Source organism: Copadichromis virginalis, linkage group LG5, assembly GCF_057382275.1.
Source record: "Copadichromis virginalis isolate Kocher_CV1m ecotype Utaka linkage group LG5, C_Virginalis_male_GT1.1, whole genome shotgun sequence".
Classification (NCBI taxonomy): domain Eukaryota; kingdom Metazoa; phylum Chordata; class Actinopteri; order Cichliformes; family Cichlidae; genus Copadichromis; species Copadichromis virginalis.
The window spans coordinates 12,392,896-12,411,537 of NC_140622.1; the positions used below are offsets into that span (position 1 = coordinate 12,392,896).

Here is an 18,642-nt window from a genome sequence, read left to right on the forward strand (position 1 = left end):
CCCTGGTAGGGTCTCCCATGGCAAACTGGTCCTGGGTGAGGGACCAGACAAAGAGCGATTCAGAAGACCCCCATGAAAAGAATATCGAGGGAACAGTTTACCCTGCCCGGGATAGGGTTACCGGGGCCCCGCCCTGGAGCCAGGCCCGGGGAGGGTGCCCGAGGGCGAGCGTCTGGTGGCCGGGCCTTAGTCCATGGGGCCCGGCCGGGCACAGCCCGAAGAGGAGACATGGGCCCATCCTCCCGCAGGCCCACCACCCGCAGGAGGCGCCATAGGGGTCGGGTGCATTGTGAGCCGGGTGGCGGCCAGGAGCGGAGGCCCTGGCGGACCGACCCCCGGCTGCCAAGACTGGCAATAGGGACGTGGAATGTCACCTCTCTGGTGGGGAAGGAGCCTGAGTTGGTGCGTGAGGTTGAGAGGTACCGGCTAGATATAGTTGGGCTCACCTCTACGCATTGTCTGGGCTCTGGAACCAGTCTCCTGGAGAGGGGCTGGACTCTGTCTCAGTCTGGAGTTGCCCCTGGTGAGAGGCGGCGGGCTGGGGTGGGTATTCTTATATCCCCTCGGCTTGCTGCCGGTACGTTGGGGTTTTTCCCGGTGGACGAGAGGGTTTGTTCCCTGCGCCTTAGGGTCGGGGAACGGGTCCTGACTGTCATCTGCGCTTATGCGCCGAGTGGCAGTTCGGAGTACCCAGCCTTCTTAGAGTCCCTGGGGGGGGTGCTGGAAGGTGCTCCACCTGGAGACTCTGTTGTCCTGCTGGGAGACTTCAATGCTCACGTGGGTAACGACAGCGAGACCTGGAGGGGCGTGATTGGGAGGAACGGCCTCCCTGATCTGAACCCGAGCGGTGCTTTGTTATTGGACTTCTGTGCTAATCACAGTTTGGCCATAACGAACACCCTGTTCGAACATAAGAGTGTCCATAAGTGCACGTGGCACCAGGATGCTCTAGGCCGTAGGTCGATGATCGATTTTGTAATCGTATCACCAGACCTGCGACCATATGTTCTGGACACTCGGGTAAAGAGAGGGGCTGAGCTGTCAACTGATCACCACCTGGTGGTGAGTTGGATCAGGTGGCGGGGGAGGACGCTGGACAGACCTGGTGCACCTAAACGCGTAGTGAGGGTGTGCTGGGAACGTCTAGCAGAGGCCCCAGTCCGCGAGATCTTCAACGCACACCTCCGGCAGAGCTTCAACAGCATTCCGAGGGAGACTGGGGACATTGAGTCCGAATGGACCATGTTCAGCGTCTCCATTGCCGAAGCTGCTGCATTGAGCTGCGGCCGCAAGGTGGTTGGTGCCTGCCGTGGTGGTAATCCCCGAACCAAATGGTGGACACCAGAGGTGAAGGGAGCCACCAGGCTGAAGAAGGAGGCCTATCGGGCTTGGTTAGCCTGTGGGACTCCGGAGGCAGCCGACAGGTATCGACAGGCCAAGCGGAATGCGGCTCGGGCAGTGGCTGAAGCAAAAACTCGGGTGTGGGAGGAGTTCGGAGAGGCCATGGAAAAAGACTTTCGGACTGCCTCGAAGAGATTCTGGCAAACCGTCAGGCGTCTCAGGAGGGGAAAGCGGTGCTCTACCTGCACTGTGTATAGTGCTGGCGGAGCGCTGTTGACGTCGACTGAGAAAATTGTCGGGCGGTGGAAGGAATACTTCGAGGACCTCCTTAATCCCACTGACACGTCTTCCGGGGAGGAAGCAGAGTCTGGGGATGAGGGGTGTGACCCACCGATTTCCGGGGGCGAGGTCACTGAGGCAGTTAAACAACTCCTTGGTGGCAGAGCCCCTGGTGTCGATGAGGTCCGCCCCGAGTTCCTGAAGGCTCTGGACGTTGTAGGGCTGTCTTGGTTGACACGTCTCTGCAATGTTGCGTGGAGATCAGGGGCAGTACCTGTGGACTGGCAGACCGGGGTGGTGGTCCCCATCTTCAAGAAGGGGGACCGGAGGGTGTGTTCCAACTACAGGGGGATCACACTCCTCAGCCTCCCCGGGAAAGTCTATGCCAGGGTGCTGGAGAGGAGGGTTCGTCCGCTAGTCGAACCTCGGATACAGGAGGAACAATGCGGTTTTCGTCCTGGTCGCGGAACACTGGACCAGCTCTTTGTCCTCTCGAGGATACTTGAGGGTGCATGGGAGTTTGCCCAACCAGTCTACATGTGTTTTGTGGACCTGGAGAAGGCATTCGACCGTGTCCCTCGGGGCGTCCTGTGGGAGGTGTTGCGCGAGTATGGGGTGTCTGGCCCATTGCTACGGGCCATTCAATCCCTATACAACCGTTGCAAGAGCTTGGTTCGCATTGCCGGCAATAAGTCGGACTCGTTCCTGGTGGGTGATGGGCTCCGCCAAGGCTGCCCTTTGTCTCCGGTTCTGTTCATAATTTTTATGGACAGGATTTCTAGGCGCAGCCAAGTGGCGGAGGGCTTTCGCTTTGGTGGCCTCAGAATCTCATCTCTGATTTTTGCGGATGATGTGGTTCTGTTGGCTTCATCGGGTGAGGGCCTCCAGCTCGCACTGGAGCGGTTCGCAGCCGAGTGTAACGCAGCGGGAATGAGGATCAGCACCTCCAAATCTGAGGCCATGGTTCTCAGCCGGAAAAGGGTGGAGTGCCCACTCCGGGTCGGGGATGAGTTCCTGCCCCAAGTGGAGGAGTTCAAGTATCTCGGGGTCTTGTTCGCGAGTGATGGGAGAAGGGAGCTGGAGATCGACAGACGGATTGGGGCTGCGGCTGCAGTAATGCGGACGCTGCACCGGTCAGTCGTGGTGAAGAGGGAGCTGAGTGTAAAAGCGAAGCTCTCAATTTACCGGTCGATCTACGTCCCTACCCTCACCTATGGCCACGAGCTGTGGGTAGTGACCGAAAGAACGAGATCGCGGATACAAGCGGCGGAAATGAGCTTCCTCCGAAGGGTGGCTGGCCTCTCCCTTAGAGATAGGGTGAGAAGTTCGGCCATCCGGGAGGGGCTTAGAGTAGAGCAGCTGCTGCTCCACATCGAAAGGAGCCAGCTGAGGTGGTTCGGGCATCTGGCAAGGATGCCCCCTGGGCGCCTCCTGGGCGAGGTGTTCCAGGCATGTCCCACCGGGAGGAGGCCCCGGGGCAGACCCAGGACACGCTGGAGAGATTATATCTCTCGGCTGGCCTGGGAACGCCTTGGTATTCCCCCGGACAAGCTGGAGGAGGTGGCTGGGGAGAGGGAGGTCTGGACCTCTTTGCTTAGGCTGCTACCCCCGCGACCCGACCTCGGATAAGCGGATGAAGATGGATGGATGGATGGATGGATGGATATATATTAATTTTATAGTATTTTGTAAACATAAACAGGGGGTGGCCATATTTGGCCACGAACAAGCTGAGAGGGAGTTTTTTTGGTTTTCTGTTACTGCACAAAAAAACAAAGATGCATAAAACTCATTGATACTTTTAATTATTGCTATACATCTAACCTCCACCATGGTTAGAAAATAAATCAGATGGCATGTTTTATTTGGAAAAGAATTGTGGTTTTATGATTTTTTCCATTTATGAGTTCCTAGGATTATGTGATCTAACTGGTATTTAAAGGGTTAAAATTCTGAATTTGAATGAAATTTTGATTTTCATGAACAGCACTGATGCTAATCTAAAAAAATCAAGTCAAAAAAAGTGGAAATTTTTCTTATTAAATAGGAATTTTATAGCATTTTGTAAATGTAAACAAGGGGTGGCCATTTTTGGCCACGAACAAGCTGAGAGGGAGTTTTTATGTTTTTGCTCTCCCTGCACAAAAATAACAATGCATTATAATCAATGTTGATGTGAATCAATTACATGCCCCAGACTCTACTATTAATAATACAAGAAATCTCAGTAGCAATGCAATTACAATGGGGCAAAAAAGTATTTAGTCAGCCACCGATTGTGCAAGTTCCCCCACTTAAAATGATGACAGAGGTCAGTAATTTGCACCAGAGCTACACTTCAACTGTGAGAGACAGAATGTGAAAAAAAAATCCATGAATCCACATGGTAGGATTTGTAAAGAATTTATTCGTAAATCAGGGTGGAAAATAAGTATTTGGTCAATAACAAAAATACAACTCAATACTTTGTAACATAACCTTTGTTGGCAATAACAGAGGTCAAACGTTTACTATAGGTCTTTACCAGGTTTGCACACACAGTAGCTGGTATTTTGGCCCATTCCTCCATGCAGATCTTCTCGAGAGCAGTGATGTTTTGGGGCTGTCGCCGAGCAACACGCACTTTCAACTCCCGCCACAGATTTTCTATGGGGTTGAGGTCTGGAGACTGGCTAGGCCACTCCAGGACTTTCAAATGCTTCTTACGCTCCTTTGTTGCCTGGGCGGTGTGTTTTAGATCATTGTCATGTTGGAAGACCCAGCCTCGTTTCATCTTCAAAGTTCTCACTGATGGAAGGAGGTTTTGGCTCAAAATCTCACGATACATGGCCCCATTCATTCTGTCCTTAACACGGATCAGTCCTCCTGTCCCCTTGGCAGAAAAACAGCCCCATAGCATGATGTTTCCACCCCCATGCTTCACAGTAGGTATGGTGTTCTTGGGATGCAACTCAGTATTCTTCTTCCTCCAAACACGACGAGTTGAGTTTATACCAAAAAGTTCTACTTTGGTTTCATCTGACCACATGACATTCTCCCAATCCTCTGCTGTATCATCCATGTGCTCTCTGGCAAACTTCAGACGGGCCTGGACATGCACTGGCTTCAGCAGCGGAACACGTCTGGCACTGCGGGATTTGATTCCCTGCCGTTGTAGTGTGTTACTGATGGTGACCTTTGTTACTTTGGTCCCAGCTCTCTGCAGGTCATTCACCAGGTCCCCCCGTGTGGTTCTGGGATCTTTGCTCACCGTTCTCATGATCATTTTGACTCCACGGGATGAGATCTTGCGTGGAGCCCCAGATCGAGGGAGATTATCAGTGGTCTTGTATGTCTTCCATTTTCTGATGATTGCTCCCACAGTTGATTTTTTCCACACCAAGCTGCTTGCCTATTGTAGATTCACTCTTCCCAGTCTGGTGCAGGTCTACAATACTTTTCCTGGTGTCCTTCGAAAGCTCTTTGGTCTTGGCCATGGCGGAGTTTGGAGTCTGACTGTTTGAAGCTGTGGACAGGTGTCTTTGATACAGATGATGAGTTCAAACAGGTGCCATTCATACAGGTAACGGGTGAGGGACAGAAAAGCTTCTTACAGAAGACGTTACAGGTCTGTGAGGGCCAGAGACTTTCCTTGTTTGAGCTGACCAAATACTTATTTTCCACCCTGATTTACGAATAAATTCTTTACAAATCCTACCATGTGGATTCATGGATTTTTTTTCCACATTCTGTCTCTCACAGTTGAAGTGTACCTCTGGTGCAAATTACTGACCTCTGTCATCATTTTAAGTGGGGGAACTTGCACAATCGGTGGCTGACTAAATAATTTTTTGTCCCACTGTATATAAAATTGTGAGATTTGAGGTTGTCTTCCAGCTAGTGCAGTGGATAAACTGGTGTTTAAAGGGTTATTTAAATTTAAAAATTCTTTTATATTTATGAAAAGAACTGAAGTTAGTTAAAAGCTTTATGCAGAAAAAATGGCAAAAAAACCCATAAAATAATAAAAATTACAGACCTAATCTTTTGGTGGCCACTTTTGGCTACGAACAAGCTGAAAGGGTGATTTTGAACAAGCCCAGAGGGTTTAAAGTATGTGTTCAGCTGAGGACTCCCCGCACCTCTGTGGGTTTTACTTTCCTCCCACAGTCCACAAACACGCTTGTTAGGGTAACTGTTAATTCGAGATTGGCTGTGGGTGTGCATACAACAGTGTGTGGCTCTCTCTCTAAGTTAGCCACATTGCCAGTTTAACTCAAGTGTGGAGCAGGTATCTCAAACGACAGTGACCTCTACAGGAAGTCACAGTTACAGCACCCAATAATGCCCTCTAGATATAAACGTGTTGGTTGCTGTATCAATAACATGTGGCAAGAATAGTTGCTACTGTAAATAAAAACAACAACAACAACAAAAATCAAAACAATTTCCAAGTGTATTGGAAAACAAATCCTGTTTTTTTAATAACACAATTATGTCTGTTACATAAAGTAAAAACAAAAATGAGACCCCTTTTTCCATCCCTATCAAACCCACCCTCATCCCGACCATCTCGGCAGTTTTGTGCAGCGATTCAGTCTGGGAATAAAAAGAGCATGACAACACAGACAAACACTTTCCTTTGAGGACCCAGAGACAAGAGGACAACCACTGCGCCTTACATCAGACCAGAGTGAATATAAACATAGTCCATGAGATTTAAAATCAAAGCAAAGGTAAACTGTATGAGATTACCAGAAACCTTATCAGGAGTACAAACATATCTTATCTGTACTTTCCATATCCTACTATAGGCTCCCAGAAACCTCAAAATGATTGCTAGGTGATGAACAAGGTGGCTTTCTTTCAGTTCCCCCTGATATATCCAGGCAGTGCTTTCAGCTTGAAATAAGCATCAACATGCTGTGTTAGTGTTCCTTGAACATGCTGCAATGATCAATGCCTGAGGTCATTCAAAGACAGCACCTCAAACTTTTTTTAAGGTCTTCTTTAGCTGATAAGACAGTCAGTGGGGATTCAGGCAGCCTGCAGAGAGATGGGTAACTGCTACTGGGACAAAAAAAAAAAAAAAAAAAAAGGAAATAAAGACACACAATACCATGCTCAACCCTGGACGTAGCCAAAAGTTTTCTCAGCATTGAAATGCAGGAGCAGTGTGGTGGAGCGCAAAGACGATGGCATAAAATTGACGCCTTCCAGCTGCAAAACAGACTGATTGTACATATTGCAACATAAAAAATAAAAAAAAAACATTGATAGGGGTGGATTCTTTTGTGTCTGTTGCAAAAAAAAAAAAATTAGTGTTTTCTAGAAGAGCAGCGCTGACATGCTGCCAACTTCACTCTGCTCCTTCACGAAGATCTCGAAGTACTGGTAGATGATGGTCACAGCCAGCAGGATTCCTGTACCTGAGCCGATGGCACCCAGGAAGTCTGCCATGACTGAGAGCCCTCCTATACAGAGCCCACCAAATGCAGCAGCTGTGGGGATGTACCTGCAGATAGAAATTGGACAGAAATAAAGACTTAAATATTCTGCAAACATTAAACCTAAGAGCACATTTCCAAGTCTTTTTTTGTGTGTACCTGTTAAGTTCGTGCACCATGGAGGTCTCTCTGTGTCCTCTCATTACCATCTGCTGCTCCTTGAGCTGCTTCGCCACCTGAGATGCACAAAATAAAAATTGGTGGACATATTTAATACATGACTCTGACATAATGAAAACCCTACATGTTTGCACGAAGACACACTTACATCTTTGGCAGAGGATCCTGAGACCTCGATCCAGGTCTTGGAGAAGAAGGCACAGGAGCCGAGCATGAACACAATGTAGATGACGGCGTGAACGGGGTCGTCTAGAACCGAACCAAATGATTCAGGTGGAGAAAGGTAGTAGCACAGACCGCCCACTGGGTAGGCACGAGCTGGTCCTCCACTCGAAGTGTCCTAAACACAAATATTGTATTTGTACTGAATAGGGTGGAGATGAGCCATGGCTCCTCTTAATAAAGCAACATTTAAGTCGCCTGCTTCATATCTATGCTGCCATGACTTGGACTAAATGTACTTACAGACCAGGTTCCCAGGAGGTTGACCAGGAAGTTGCCACTGAAACGTGTTGAGAGCATCTGAGAAATCACATACAGATTGGAGACCAGGGCAGACTGGAGGATGATGGGGATGTTGGAGGTGTAGAACAATTTAATGGGGTAGGTGTTGTATTGGCCACGGTAGCGTGCTGACTTGATGGGCAGGTCAACCCTGAAGCCCTGATGAAGAAACATTTGATTTAATACAATGCATATTCCTCAGAGTCGAATAAAAATCAGGTGAGATAAACAGTAAGTCACCTGGAAGTATATGACCACTGCAAACACAAAGACAGTGGCGATGAGGTTCATGAGGTTGGGCAGGTTCTGCCTGTAGAAGGCTTCTCTTAGAGCACGCACTTTGTCTGTACGGGTGGCCAGCAGATGGAAAAGAGCGATGATGGCTCCCTCAAACTCAGTACCTGGGAAAGACCCACAGATTAAGTGAGTGTAATATAGATACACCTCGCTCTGCAATCACTCAGCTTTAAAGCCTTTTGTTTCTTAGTGCCAATACCTCTGCCAGTGTTGACAGTCGTGGGGCTGAAGGCCTTCCAGACGATGGTCTCACAGATATTGGTTGCAATGAAGAGAGAAATACCAGATCCTAGGCCATAACCCTTCTGCAGCAGCTCGTCCAGTAGTAAGACAATCAGACCTGCAACAAAGAGCTGGAGACAAAGGCAGGAGTTTAACGCTCTTCTTGACAAATGCTCATTTTGTAGGTAGGTTAAAAAGTTTAAATCATTTTTTTCATATGGTGTTAGCAGTTGTAATTTATATTAACCTGGATGATGATGAGCAAGCATATCCCAGCACCCATCTCTGAAGGATCTCCATACATGCCAGTCATGACATACACAATAGCCTGTCCAATGGTGATGATCATTCCAAACACTGCAAAAGTACATCAAAAAATGTGAAACAGGCACAACTGAAATGAGAGCTGTTATGAAAGTGCAAGCATCAGAGTATCAAAGACATCTTTAAAGCTTCAAAAAGGTACGTGACAGCTTCTGAAAATAGCAACTGTCTGATGAGTAATAATAACACCTACATTTCTGAGCTCCGTTGAAGAGGGCTCTGTCCTTAGGAGTGTCTCCCACCTCAATGATCTTGGCACCAGCCAGCAGCTGCATAATGAGGCCTGAGGTGACAATGGGTGAGATACCCAGCTCCATCAGAGTACCTGAAGAACACAGTCAGCGTCACAAACACAAAACAACTTTTGACCTTTGACTTACGACACGTGATAAAAGATTACGTCCTGCATGACAAGACAGTGGGATTAGATTATTTCTCCTTGGCAAAGTCACAAAGAACGCAAAATGCAAAGTTCTTTTGAAACCAATTAAATATAAGTAAACACCTCGGTTGGAGGCCAGGATTACTCTCATCCAGTAGAAGGGATCTGCTGAATCTGATGACATGATGCCAAAGAGTGGGATCTGCAAGAACAAAAAAAAAGAGAAAAAAATTATGCAACAAAGCACTATGACCAAAAGCACAACCAGTAGGAAGACTGTCACTGACAGATACCAACCTGGCAGCACACCAAAAAGATGAATAATGTGATGGCGGTCCATAGTACTTTTTCTCTAAACTGAATCTGCAAGGTTTAAAAAAAAAAAAAAATTAAAAAAAGAGGAAAAACAGAGGAGATGATAAGCTGTTGTTCGCATTCATTCATGGTGTAAATCATCACCACTGTGTACTAATGTACTAAACTAAAGCTCAAAGCTTACCTTTCTTTCTGGTTTCTGGATTTCTGGCAGGACTGCACAGAACGGCTTGATGACCTCCAAAAATTTGACTAAAAAGAGAATGACGAGTTAAGAAATGTATATGCATTTACACCAAACAACACATCAAGCAGCTCTACAATGAGTATCGACAACATCTGAGCTTTTGTTCCTCTTTAGCCAGATCTACTTTGATGCTACGTCATCACTAACCAGCAGCTAAACAGCTGGCAGCAAGACCAAACAAGCCAGTCTCGTCATCACGCTAAAATGCAACAACGAGGATGTAGAAAGGTAAGCACAGCTGGGAGTTACTAATATTAGGTGTGTGCTCACTTTTAGACCGCTTACGGTGGAGCTGCCTAATGTTTTGTCACCTTGATCCGATCTATTAATCAATGAAACTGACTATGACAGAAAGTGATTTCACACACGCTTCGGTTCTTTCTTTCTTTTTTTTGCTCCCCAGCCGCACAGAAAGTCAAACTGGACTTAAAAGCCAGTTACATTATAAAAGTGAAGGGAAAGTAAAGACCTCTGTGCTGTACATGGTTAGTTCATTTAGCGTGATGCTAACTGGCGTTCAATCACAGAACAAGTTATCCATCATTTTCTAAGATGAAGAGTTGACACACAGCTCAAAGAGACACACAAGAGGCATCCCAGCGTGATATAAATCACTACAATGGTACTTAATCCAATCGAAAAATAACTAGGCTGTGAACCTTCTCCCGTTATGAGCTAGCTCCAAGTGCCACATAACCTGGCCAAGGTTAGCCAATTAGCTTCTCCGACGAGCGCCGAGTGCCCTTTAATGTTCGAGATTTTAAAAAGGAAAAATATAGCAGGTATTTTAGGGCACCAAAAACAAGCATATACACAAGAAAACATAACACGTACTTCCCATGGTGTCCTTAGTCCGACTCCTGCCGTGTTACTGGTATCCGTTTGAGTGCTGTGCAATTTCAGTGTGGCTCCATCAGCCGCTCCGTGAGAAAAGAGCGAGCCGTAGAGACACGTCACCAGACAAGCCGCTACCCCACGTCACTGCTCCGAGCCCAGCAGAGCCGACACGAAGCCCGCTGCAGGCCGTCCACAGCTCGGTCTGTGAAGACACGTTGCCAGAGCTGATAAACCAACAATATTAACTCGGAAAATGCGTGATTTTAATTTTTTAACATTTATATTCTAGCAGCTATATCACAAAGTCCTCCTACCCTACAGGGGGCGCCCCAACCTCCAGCGAGCGTCATTTCCTTCTTCGGTTGAGAAGACGACAAGCTGAAAGGTGCTTTGCTGCCCTCATTGGTTTCCACCAATAAATGTAGTTTCCACATAAGTTTTACTATCAGTAGTGCTCGACGTGTGTTTCAGTGCTGACGGCATTAAAAACATATTTGTATTTACCTCTTATATCGATGCCTCATAATTACAGAAATAAATCCTCCTGGTTACCCTGAACTTCTAGAAGCACACAGACCCCCAAATAGCCCCACCCCAGTGTTGACCAGCTTAGGTATTTGAGAAGATATTTAAGAAGATGTTCTCCTGGTAGATTTGGTATGGCCCCACTTTCCCTATTCTTCAGTATAATTAGATTTCAAAAAAGTACACATTGCTTCAGTTTTAAGCTTTTATGCATAATAATTGACACAGTAAAATCATCACCTGGTTGGTCCTTGGCAGGCGTTAAATAAACTCAGTCTCAGACAAACAACAAAACATTGCATCTTATGCCATTTCATTAGTCATTTTGTAAAAATGAATCTAAAGTTCAGAAACAGTGTGTGACAAACTAACTGCACTCTTACTGCTTAGTGCTAGGAATAGAAGGTAAGTAGCAGCCAGCGATTAACAATCAAATCAGCTGACTAATCTGATTATCATTTAATAATTATTTGAACAACAAATGTGAGAACATCTATAAATGTAGGGGTTTGGCAGTATCCTGCACTGGATCATTCAGGTGTGTGTTAACACAATGGCAAGGAGGAAAGATATCAGCAGTGAACTGAGAGCTAATTAATTTCTACATCATACAGACCAGTTTGTTCTTAAGTGGACGACAAGGGAAACTCCGCTTTCTGTCAGTGTAAAGATCTGCAACTACACATTAAGTCCCAGATGTATCTCAATGTAAGAAAAAGAATGGCATTTTCAGCAGTCTCTGTTTTTTCCACATGATGTGTATAATTATAGAAAAAGTTCTGGTTGTATATTGCCTGAACCTAAATTTCCATCGATCACGAGAATCATGAACATTTCCGTCATTTCCTAGGGGCTTGTGTTTGACATCCCTGCTTTAAAATATCAGTTCTCACCACTAGAGCTCAGTGTTGCTATAGCCTTGATGTAAAGTGTGTGTGTGTGTGTGTGTGTGTGTGTGTTTCATGATTTTTTTTAAAATTCACTGTTGATTGAGTAATTAAACAACCTCCACACATAAATCCATTGATTTAGGGCTGAATTTCTGTGCGAATGTCATCACTTTGTTATACTTTGTGAAGTCTTCATTGGTATTTAATGGTGACGAGCACTGACCTGTAGATTCAAATAACAGCACAATGTCAACTGAATCTTTCAGCCGGCTGTCCGTCTGATCAGTCAGACTCTGTGGACCTGCTATAAACAATAACTTGATTTGTTTTTCAGCAGGAAATACACACACACACACACACACACACACACACACACACACACACAGTGGAGGGTGGCTGGGAGCCTGCTCATCTGCCCTAAGATAAAGAGATATTTGTTCATGTGGTTACATAATGACCGCAGAGCTGTGAGCTAACAGTGAGGTGAGGACAAGCAAATTCCACACAGCCTCCCACCAGTCTCTGGTTTTCCCACTACTTTGAATTCTATTAAAATCCAAATTAAATTTTTTCCTGCCAGTCATGTGGAAACTAAATACAAGTTATTACAAGTATGTGTGCATATATTTTTTGTATTACATGGGGTTTTTTCCTATAGAAAACAACTGAATCAAAAATTCATGGAAAACAGCAGTCTAAAGACGCAATAGGAAAATTTCAAGCAAATGAAACTATAATGTCAGTCAGTAAATGTGCACTTCCATGGAGGATACGGTGGCTGTCTGCAGCCTTCAATTATGTATTACATGAAACCTCAAGCCACAGCAGAGAGACTCTTCCCACTGTTTTGCATTTTAAATTTGCATCTTGCCAGAGGCTCAGGTGCTCAAAGTCAAACCTATCCTCTGGGCTGGACCCAGGAGTTGGTGAATGTAAATCTGACGAGATTTCCTCTTTGGCTAAAAGCAAAAAGCTCCCAGAAGGGCAAACAGTGCCTTGTTGAACTATGTTTTAATGCTTACAAATGAGACCTCACAAATTTCACATTAACTGACTTTTTAAATTCTGTAACAGAAATAACTATAAAGTAAATATTAAAGCCTGTCAGTGTAGTCAAACAAATTACAAGTGATTAAACTTTATAAAACAGATAAATATGAGTTCAAGCTGAGATGTATGATAATTATTTCTAATGAAACCAAAAAAGACTTTGCTGCACTTTTTTGTGGCAAAAAGAAAAATTTGGAATCAAGACTGTTCTTTGGTAACAAAATTATTTTGGTGGCCTAAAATGCAATACACCTCATGATGCACAGGACTTTTATCATATAGACAGGCCTATTAAAAGTATAGGGATATTAGATCATTTTAGGAAAACCTAAGATAACGCAATGGATAAACTACCACTGCTTTCCTAATTTTGTTTCATTTAAAAACATTTTAAATGAAACTTGGAAGTGAAACTTGCTTTTGCTGTAAGGCATAAAAATGTAATCAATTTCTTTCAATGAAAAGAATAAAAATACAAAAATAAACATTTTCTGGCATTTCTTTTGCTAACAATAATTAAAATGGTGCTTACAGTATTGTGCAAAAGTCTTGAGTCACTCCTCGTGTCTTCATATTTTGCTAGAGGAATGTGAGGTGCAGTGAAATGTGAATTTGTACAGTCCAATGTTTGGAACGACCACATTTATTCTTCAACACAGCTTGAACTCTCTTGGTCATTTCTCTAAGTAGTAATAGTTCTCCACGGTCCTTGGAAAACACTCAAAGCTCTTCTTTAGATGTTGGCTGATTTTTGCTCTGTTCTCTATTAAGATGACCTCACACTGTTTCAGTAATGTTAAGGCCCAGGCTCTGGGTGTCATGGTCTGTGGTGGGTGGCAGGAATTTCCATAAGGCTCCTGAACTTACCTGGGATCCGCCCCTGGGCAGGGCCAACTCCTCCAGCTCCTGCACACCTGGAGCCTATTGCAGGCAATCAAGCCAGAGGGATTTAAGCCACACGTTGATGTTCATTCACTGCCAGTTCGTCATCAACTCATGTTGTTAACAGGCCTTATGCTTCAAGTTCTTGCTGCGTTTTAGCTTGCTAGCAAGACTTTCTTGTGCTGCAGTTGCTGGATTCACCTTGGCTCACGCTCTACCTCAGAATACCAAGCAAACATTTTGACTCAGGTCAACCTTGCCACGCCACTCAGCTCCCCTGGATTCTCATCACACCCCCCCCCCCCCCCCCCCCCAACACTCTATGTGCCCTACTGCAAGTAAGAATTGCTACTCTTACAACTTACCGCTTCAGAGCTACCTCCATTACCTCCCTGACTCCACTGTCTTCTCTCTTCAGTGTGACTGTTCCCTGCTCAGCTCCACTCTGCATCTCAGGCCCCATTCCCTCGCCACGTTTCCCAGGCCACGCCACGTTAAACTCCACGTCTTATTGGTTTTTTGTCCTTGCTACGTTTCTTGCACTTAAGCCTAATAAATCATTGTTACATCATCTGCTGTCTCTGCTCTGGGTTTCTGCACCTGAGTCCTGTTCAGTACAGACCACTTGGTCCCGTGACACTGGGGAGGTCAATACATGGGATACATGGCTCCTTTGAAGCAAAATATAAAGAAATGAAGGGTGGCTCAATACTTTTGCGCAATACTGTAAGGAGAATTTTAATTGTCTGCACATTATGTCTTACCTATGTTTAAAATAGCAGTTTTGCAAATATCAAAATCTTCATGACATAAAATAACTGAAGTCTTTCAGCTCTTCTTCAGGCTGACTTTGAACACTTCATCTGGTACAGAAAAACATCATCCATCACCATGTTTAATCAGCCAGTATGGATATTTGACCAATATGAGAAACCCACTTACTGCCAAGTAAGGCCTTAGAAGTCCTACCTGATTTGTCAGCTAATAACTGTCCAACGACGTTACTGGCTTTCTACAGCTGGTAAACATGCTGTAATTAAATTCATTCATTTGGATGTCAGTTAATTGTTTCTTGATGAAAAGCAGCAACACTCCCTCTTCAGTCGCAGGGCGAAAAAGAGACTTAACAAAAAAAAAAGCCATTAATTAGTTTAACTTTCCCTTCACATACTGCTGCGGTTGTAAAGTACATCACGTATCATCATATCCATGATTTCTGACCTCAGTTTCAGAATAAATTACACCCTGGTGTATTCACCTACACATAAGCAGACACATATGCCTCCACATAGTGATGTCGTCTAGGGTGACACAGACGTGCAGCCCGACTGAGCAGTGGGAGGCCAGTCGGGTAGTTTGCGTCTGTTCCAGATGACTCACAGATTTTTATCCTTATTTTTAGAGATGTGTGAATGTAAACAGTGAATTGTGCCCAAGGGCGTGGAGGCATGTGTGAGCCTTTACTCAGTCAGTGGGCAGCTGTCCTCAGCAAATCAGGGAGGTTTGGGTAATAAAATTGCATTAAAGAAGCTGGGAGTGGACTGAAACCAGTAGAATAAAAGGCAGTGATGTCCAGTCAACCCAGTTTTATGCTTCCTTCACACACAGGTACAATAGTTTGTGCTCCTCAGTCTTGTTTAATCATGACTTTATAGATACTCCCGAAATAACACCTCAGTGCCCAGTGCACTTAGGTTATTATATATATTGGTGTTATATAAACCCGCCACTGAGGATAGAGCACATCGAAGCATAGTTAGAAAGAGAAAGAAATGGGATGTAGCCTTGGCTGCCGTACCTGAATTCTCACTTTATAACACCATGTCTGGTGTCTATCTGTAAAACAACAGGAGGCCATGAACTCGCTTTGGCAGTCACCTATGACCGTAAAGCCTTCCAAACAATGGTTTTATGTATTCACAGTATTTATCTAATTTCCAACTAAAGCCTAAACTGATGTAATCCATGACTAATCCTATAGAGGCCTAGCGGAGTAGTACAAATCCAGTGACACCCAAAGTCTGGTTTAAGAGGTCAGAAAGTCTTTCTATTGATTCGACCTTCATGGGTTAGCTTGCACAAATAGTTTGTTTATTGTTAATCTGTTTTTGTGATGCTTCATTAGAGTAATTAAGAGGTCAGTGTAAATGAGGATGATAGGCTGACAGGGATGTGCACAACAAGCGCCTCAGGCCAGCTCAGTGCCTGGTAGACAGCGTCACCGCCAACGTTATGTAACACACTAATTACATCTTGGCTCGATTTCGCCTGTCCTCTGTTGCGTGTGTGAACCATCTTTCTGGCTCTTTCTGTGACTGGACAGTCCATTTGATTCCATTCAGTGGTTAAAACCCGCTAGACATGGGCTCTCCTAGTGTTAATGCTGCTCTGTGTGTAAGAGCTGGATGAAGTACAAGAGCTGGGATTTGATGAACTGAATGAAACAGACAGGAATGAGGTTATGACATGATTTTATCATGCTGTGATAAACAATCACTCCCATTATGTCATCAATTTTCAGTATTTACTCTGATTATTTCATGTCATTTCCAGACAAAGAACATTTTTTCTTTTTGTTTGTTTGTTGTCTAGTATTAATCTCAAGTTTTACATAGTATATTCCTAATTTTTGAAGCATTTTCATATATACAGTACACACATACACCATTTCACATTTGCACTGCTTGTGTGGAAAAGGAAAGAAATTTACCTCCTGTGACAAGGAGTCTAGATCTTAGGGAGCATGTTTTGGTAAAATGAAATTACACAATCCCATATTTTGACATTAAAAGTCCCTTTTTAATCATTGCAATAAAAAGATCTTCATGGCTGAATACTGTCATACAATAAAGTACCACACTAACTTCTAACTATCATTTGTCGTGGGTTAATTCATTTCACAGCACATCTACGTCACATGCATATCTAAAATGCACATCACAGAAAAACTTTCCATTTGGATTTATATGTTGCAATAAAAAATCCTGATGTTGCTCTGAGTAAAGGGCAGCTTTCTCCAGCACTGACCTGAAACCAAACTGTGTGACTGCATAAGCAGGTTCTGCATCCACACACAAACAAGCACTCACACAGGTGTGTTGTCATATCCTGGTGGTGACATCTAATTGACATAATGCTTTCCCTAGCTGTTTACCTTGACCCTAACCATAACCTAATTCTAACCCTGACACTAAAACCACATTTTGAGTCTCGATAGTGACTTCGAACTCGTGGGGGCTGGGATTTTGTCCCCATAAGGGCTGTTGGTCCCCACAAGTATAGTAAACTTCCAATTTTTGGTCCCCACAAAGATATGCAAACATGGTGCACACACACACACACACACACACACACACACACACACACACACACACACACACACCTCACTGCTGCCTGAGCTCTTATCAAATTTATGTATATTTTTTAAAGCAGGTCAGGGGATTAATCCTCACAATCATCATCATATTACACAATGGTTTTTTTTTTTCTGTATAATCCCAATGTGTGAGAAATAGTAGAAAGGTAACGACTCCATTCAGTTGTCCTGCCTTGCTTTCATCTCCCTCTTATAACATTATTGACCCGTTTATGTAACTGCCTGTGCAGGGCTCGTCACTGTCGAGTAAGCTCAATTTAACACCTGTCAAAATAGGCCTGGCCCTGCTTCTGACTGATGCATCTCCAAGTTTCTGTCTATATCTGAGCATGAATATGGCAAAATTTCACAGTTTGCCTACTCACAGCTAAATATTTTGCTTCTATGTCCTCATTCAGCTGCTCATTTTGTGCTACTTTACTGAGTGTAAATGAACTGCACGCATTAAATTCAATTCCAGCCGTATAATCTGAATCTATGCGTGGTATCTTTTGGTCTGATGAGGCTAGAAGTTTGCAAAACAAACCTTACAAACAGGATATGAAGCTAAATCTTGTCAAGTAAAGTGTCTAGGTCAATCTGCTGAAATAAATAGCACAAAAACATGTAATGGTATTAACAATATAACATCAATAAACTGGTTTTGGCACGATAGATCAGTGCAGTGTCCTATAGGAGACATAAATAGCACAGTGTACTTTCGCCTCAGGCTGAGGCAGCAGCTCTAAATTCTGTGGAAAACAATGGAGCAATTCTCAGATGGCAGTGAGACATATGATGCAGCAGATCACATGTTAGTCACTGGGCAGTTAGTCTTCATACACCTAACATTTTTCATTATTGATTATAATCTTGAATTGACGAGTCCTTAAATCTATTTTATATTTCAAACCATAAGCTGTAATGCGCTTGCATGTGGGTGAGTTTATGTAGGGTTAGCAGAGGGACTGATCTTAAATTTCGTAGAACCTATCAGGATTTCACGCTGTTCTCAGGTGGAGGAAATTAAAAATAGATTTAATGGATGTTTACCAACAACTGAAACTGCAAACACTTGAAATTAAAAGCAGAAAGCTGTGTTATTTTTCCCCTCTCATGTTTGCATGTTGAGGCATATCTCTGTTTGAGCACGAGTCAAGGATGAGTCCTTTAAACATAAAAGAAGAACCAAGAATAAAGTGGAGCAGGCCTAATCTGGGCTTTCCTCCATAAGAACTGAAGACTCGTGGAAGGGGTAGTTGTATAATAATAGTTATTAGATAACTGAAACACTGAGGTACCGAGATAAAGAAATGAGCTGACAGAAGTGAAAAAACAAGAATGGCCTCAAACTTTAGTATGAATTTCAAAGCACTCCTTGCAGCAGGTCTTTGTCTTTGTTTCACATGCAGCTGCCTTGAATGTGCAAGAACAAGCGAGAGCGAACGGTGTGCAAGGAAAGGCTCGGCGCTCGTAAGATGTTAGAGCAGATTTAATGAATGAAGCCTACGGGGACAGAAAGTGTATTCATATAGTGATGAGGAGGGGGATTGTTACTCTGGCGTCCCAAAAAGCTTTGACACTAT

General features: G+C 44.2%; 1 protein-coding gene across 1 annotated transcript; it reads right to left on the bottom strand.

Moving 5' to 3' along the window:
• Positions 1–6,056: 6,056 nt before the first annotated feature.
• Positions 6,057–10,462, bottom strand: LOC146709020 (protein transport protein Sec61 subunit alpha-like 1). Its single transcript, XM_085455978.1, has 12 exons — positions 10,352–10,462; positions 9,455–9,522; positions 9,253–9,318; positions 9,079–9,157; positions 8,767–8,898; positions 8,497–8,606; positions 8,227–8,380; positions 7,971–8,131; positions 7,692–7,889; positions 7,375–7,566; positions 7,206–7,282; positions 6,057–7,114 (listed from the first exon to the last, which is right to left on the bottom strand). Exons 1-12 carry the CDS (start codon positions 10,356–10,358, stop codon positions 6,928–6,930), a joined length of 1,431 nt encoding a protein of 476 aa, XP_085312104.1. The 5' UTR covers positions 10,359–10,462; the 3' UTR covers positions 6,057–6,927.
• Between the last annotated feature and the right edge of the window lie 8,180 nt (positions 10,463–18,642).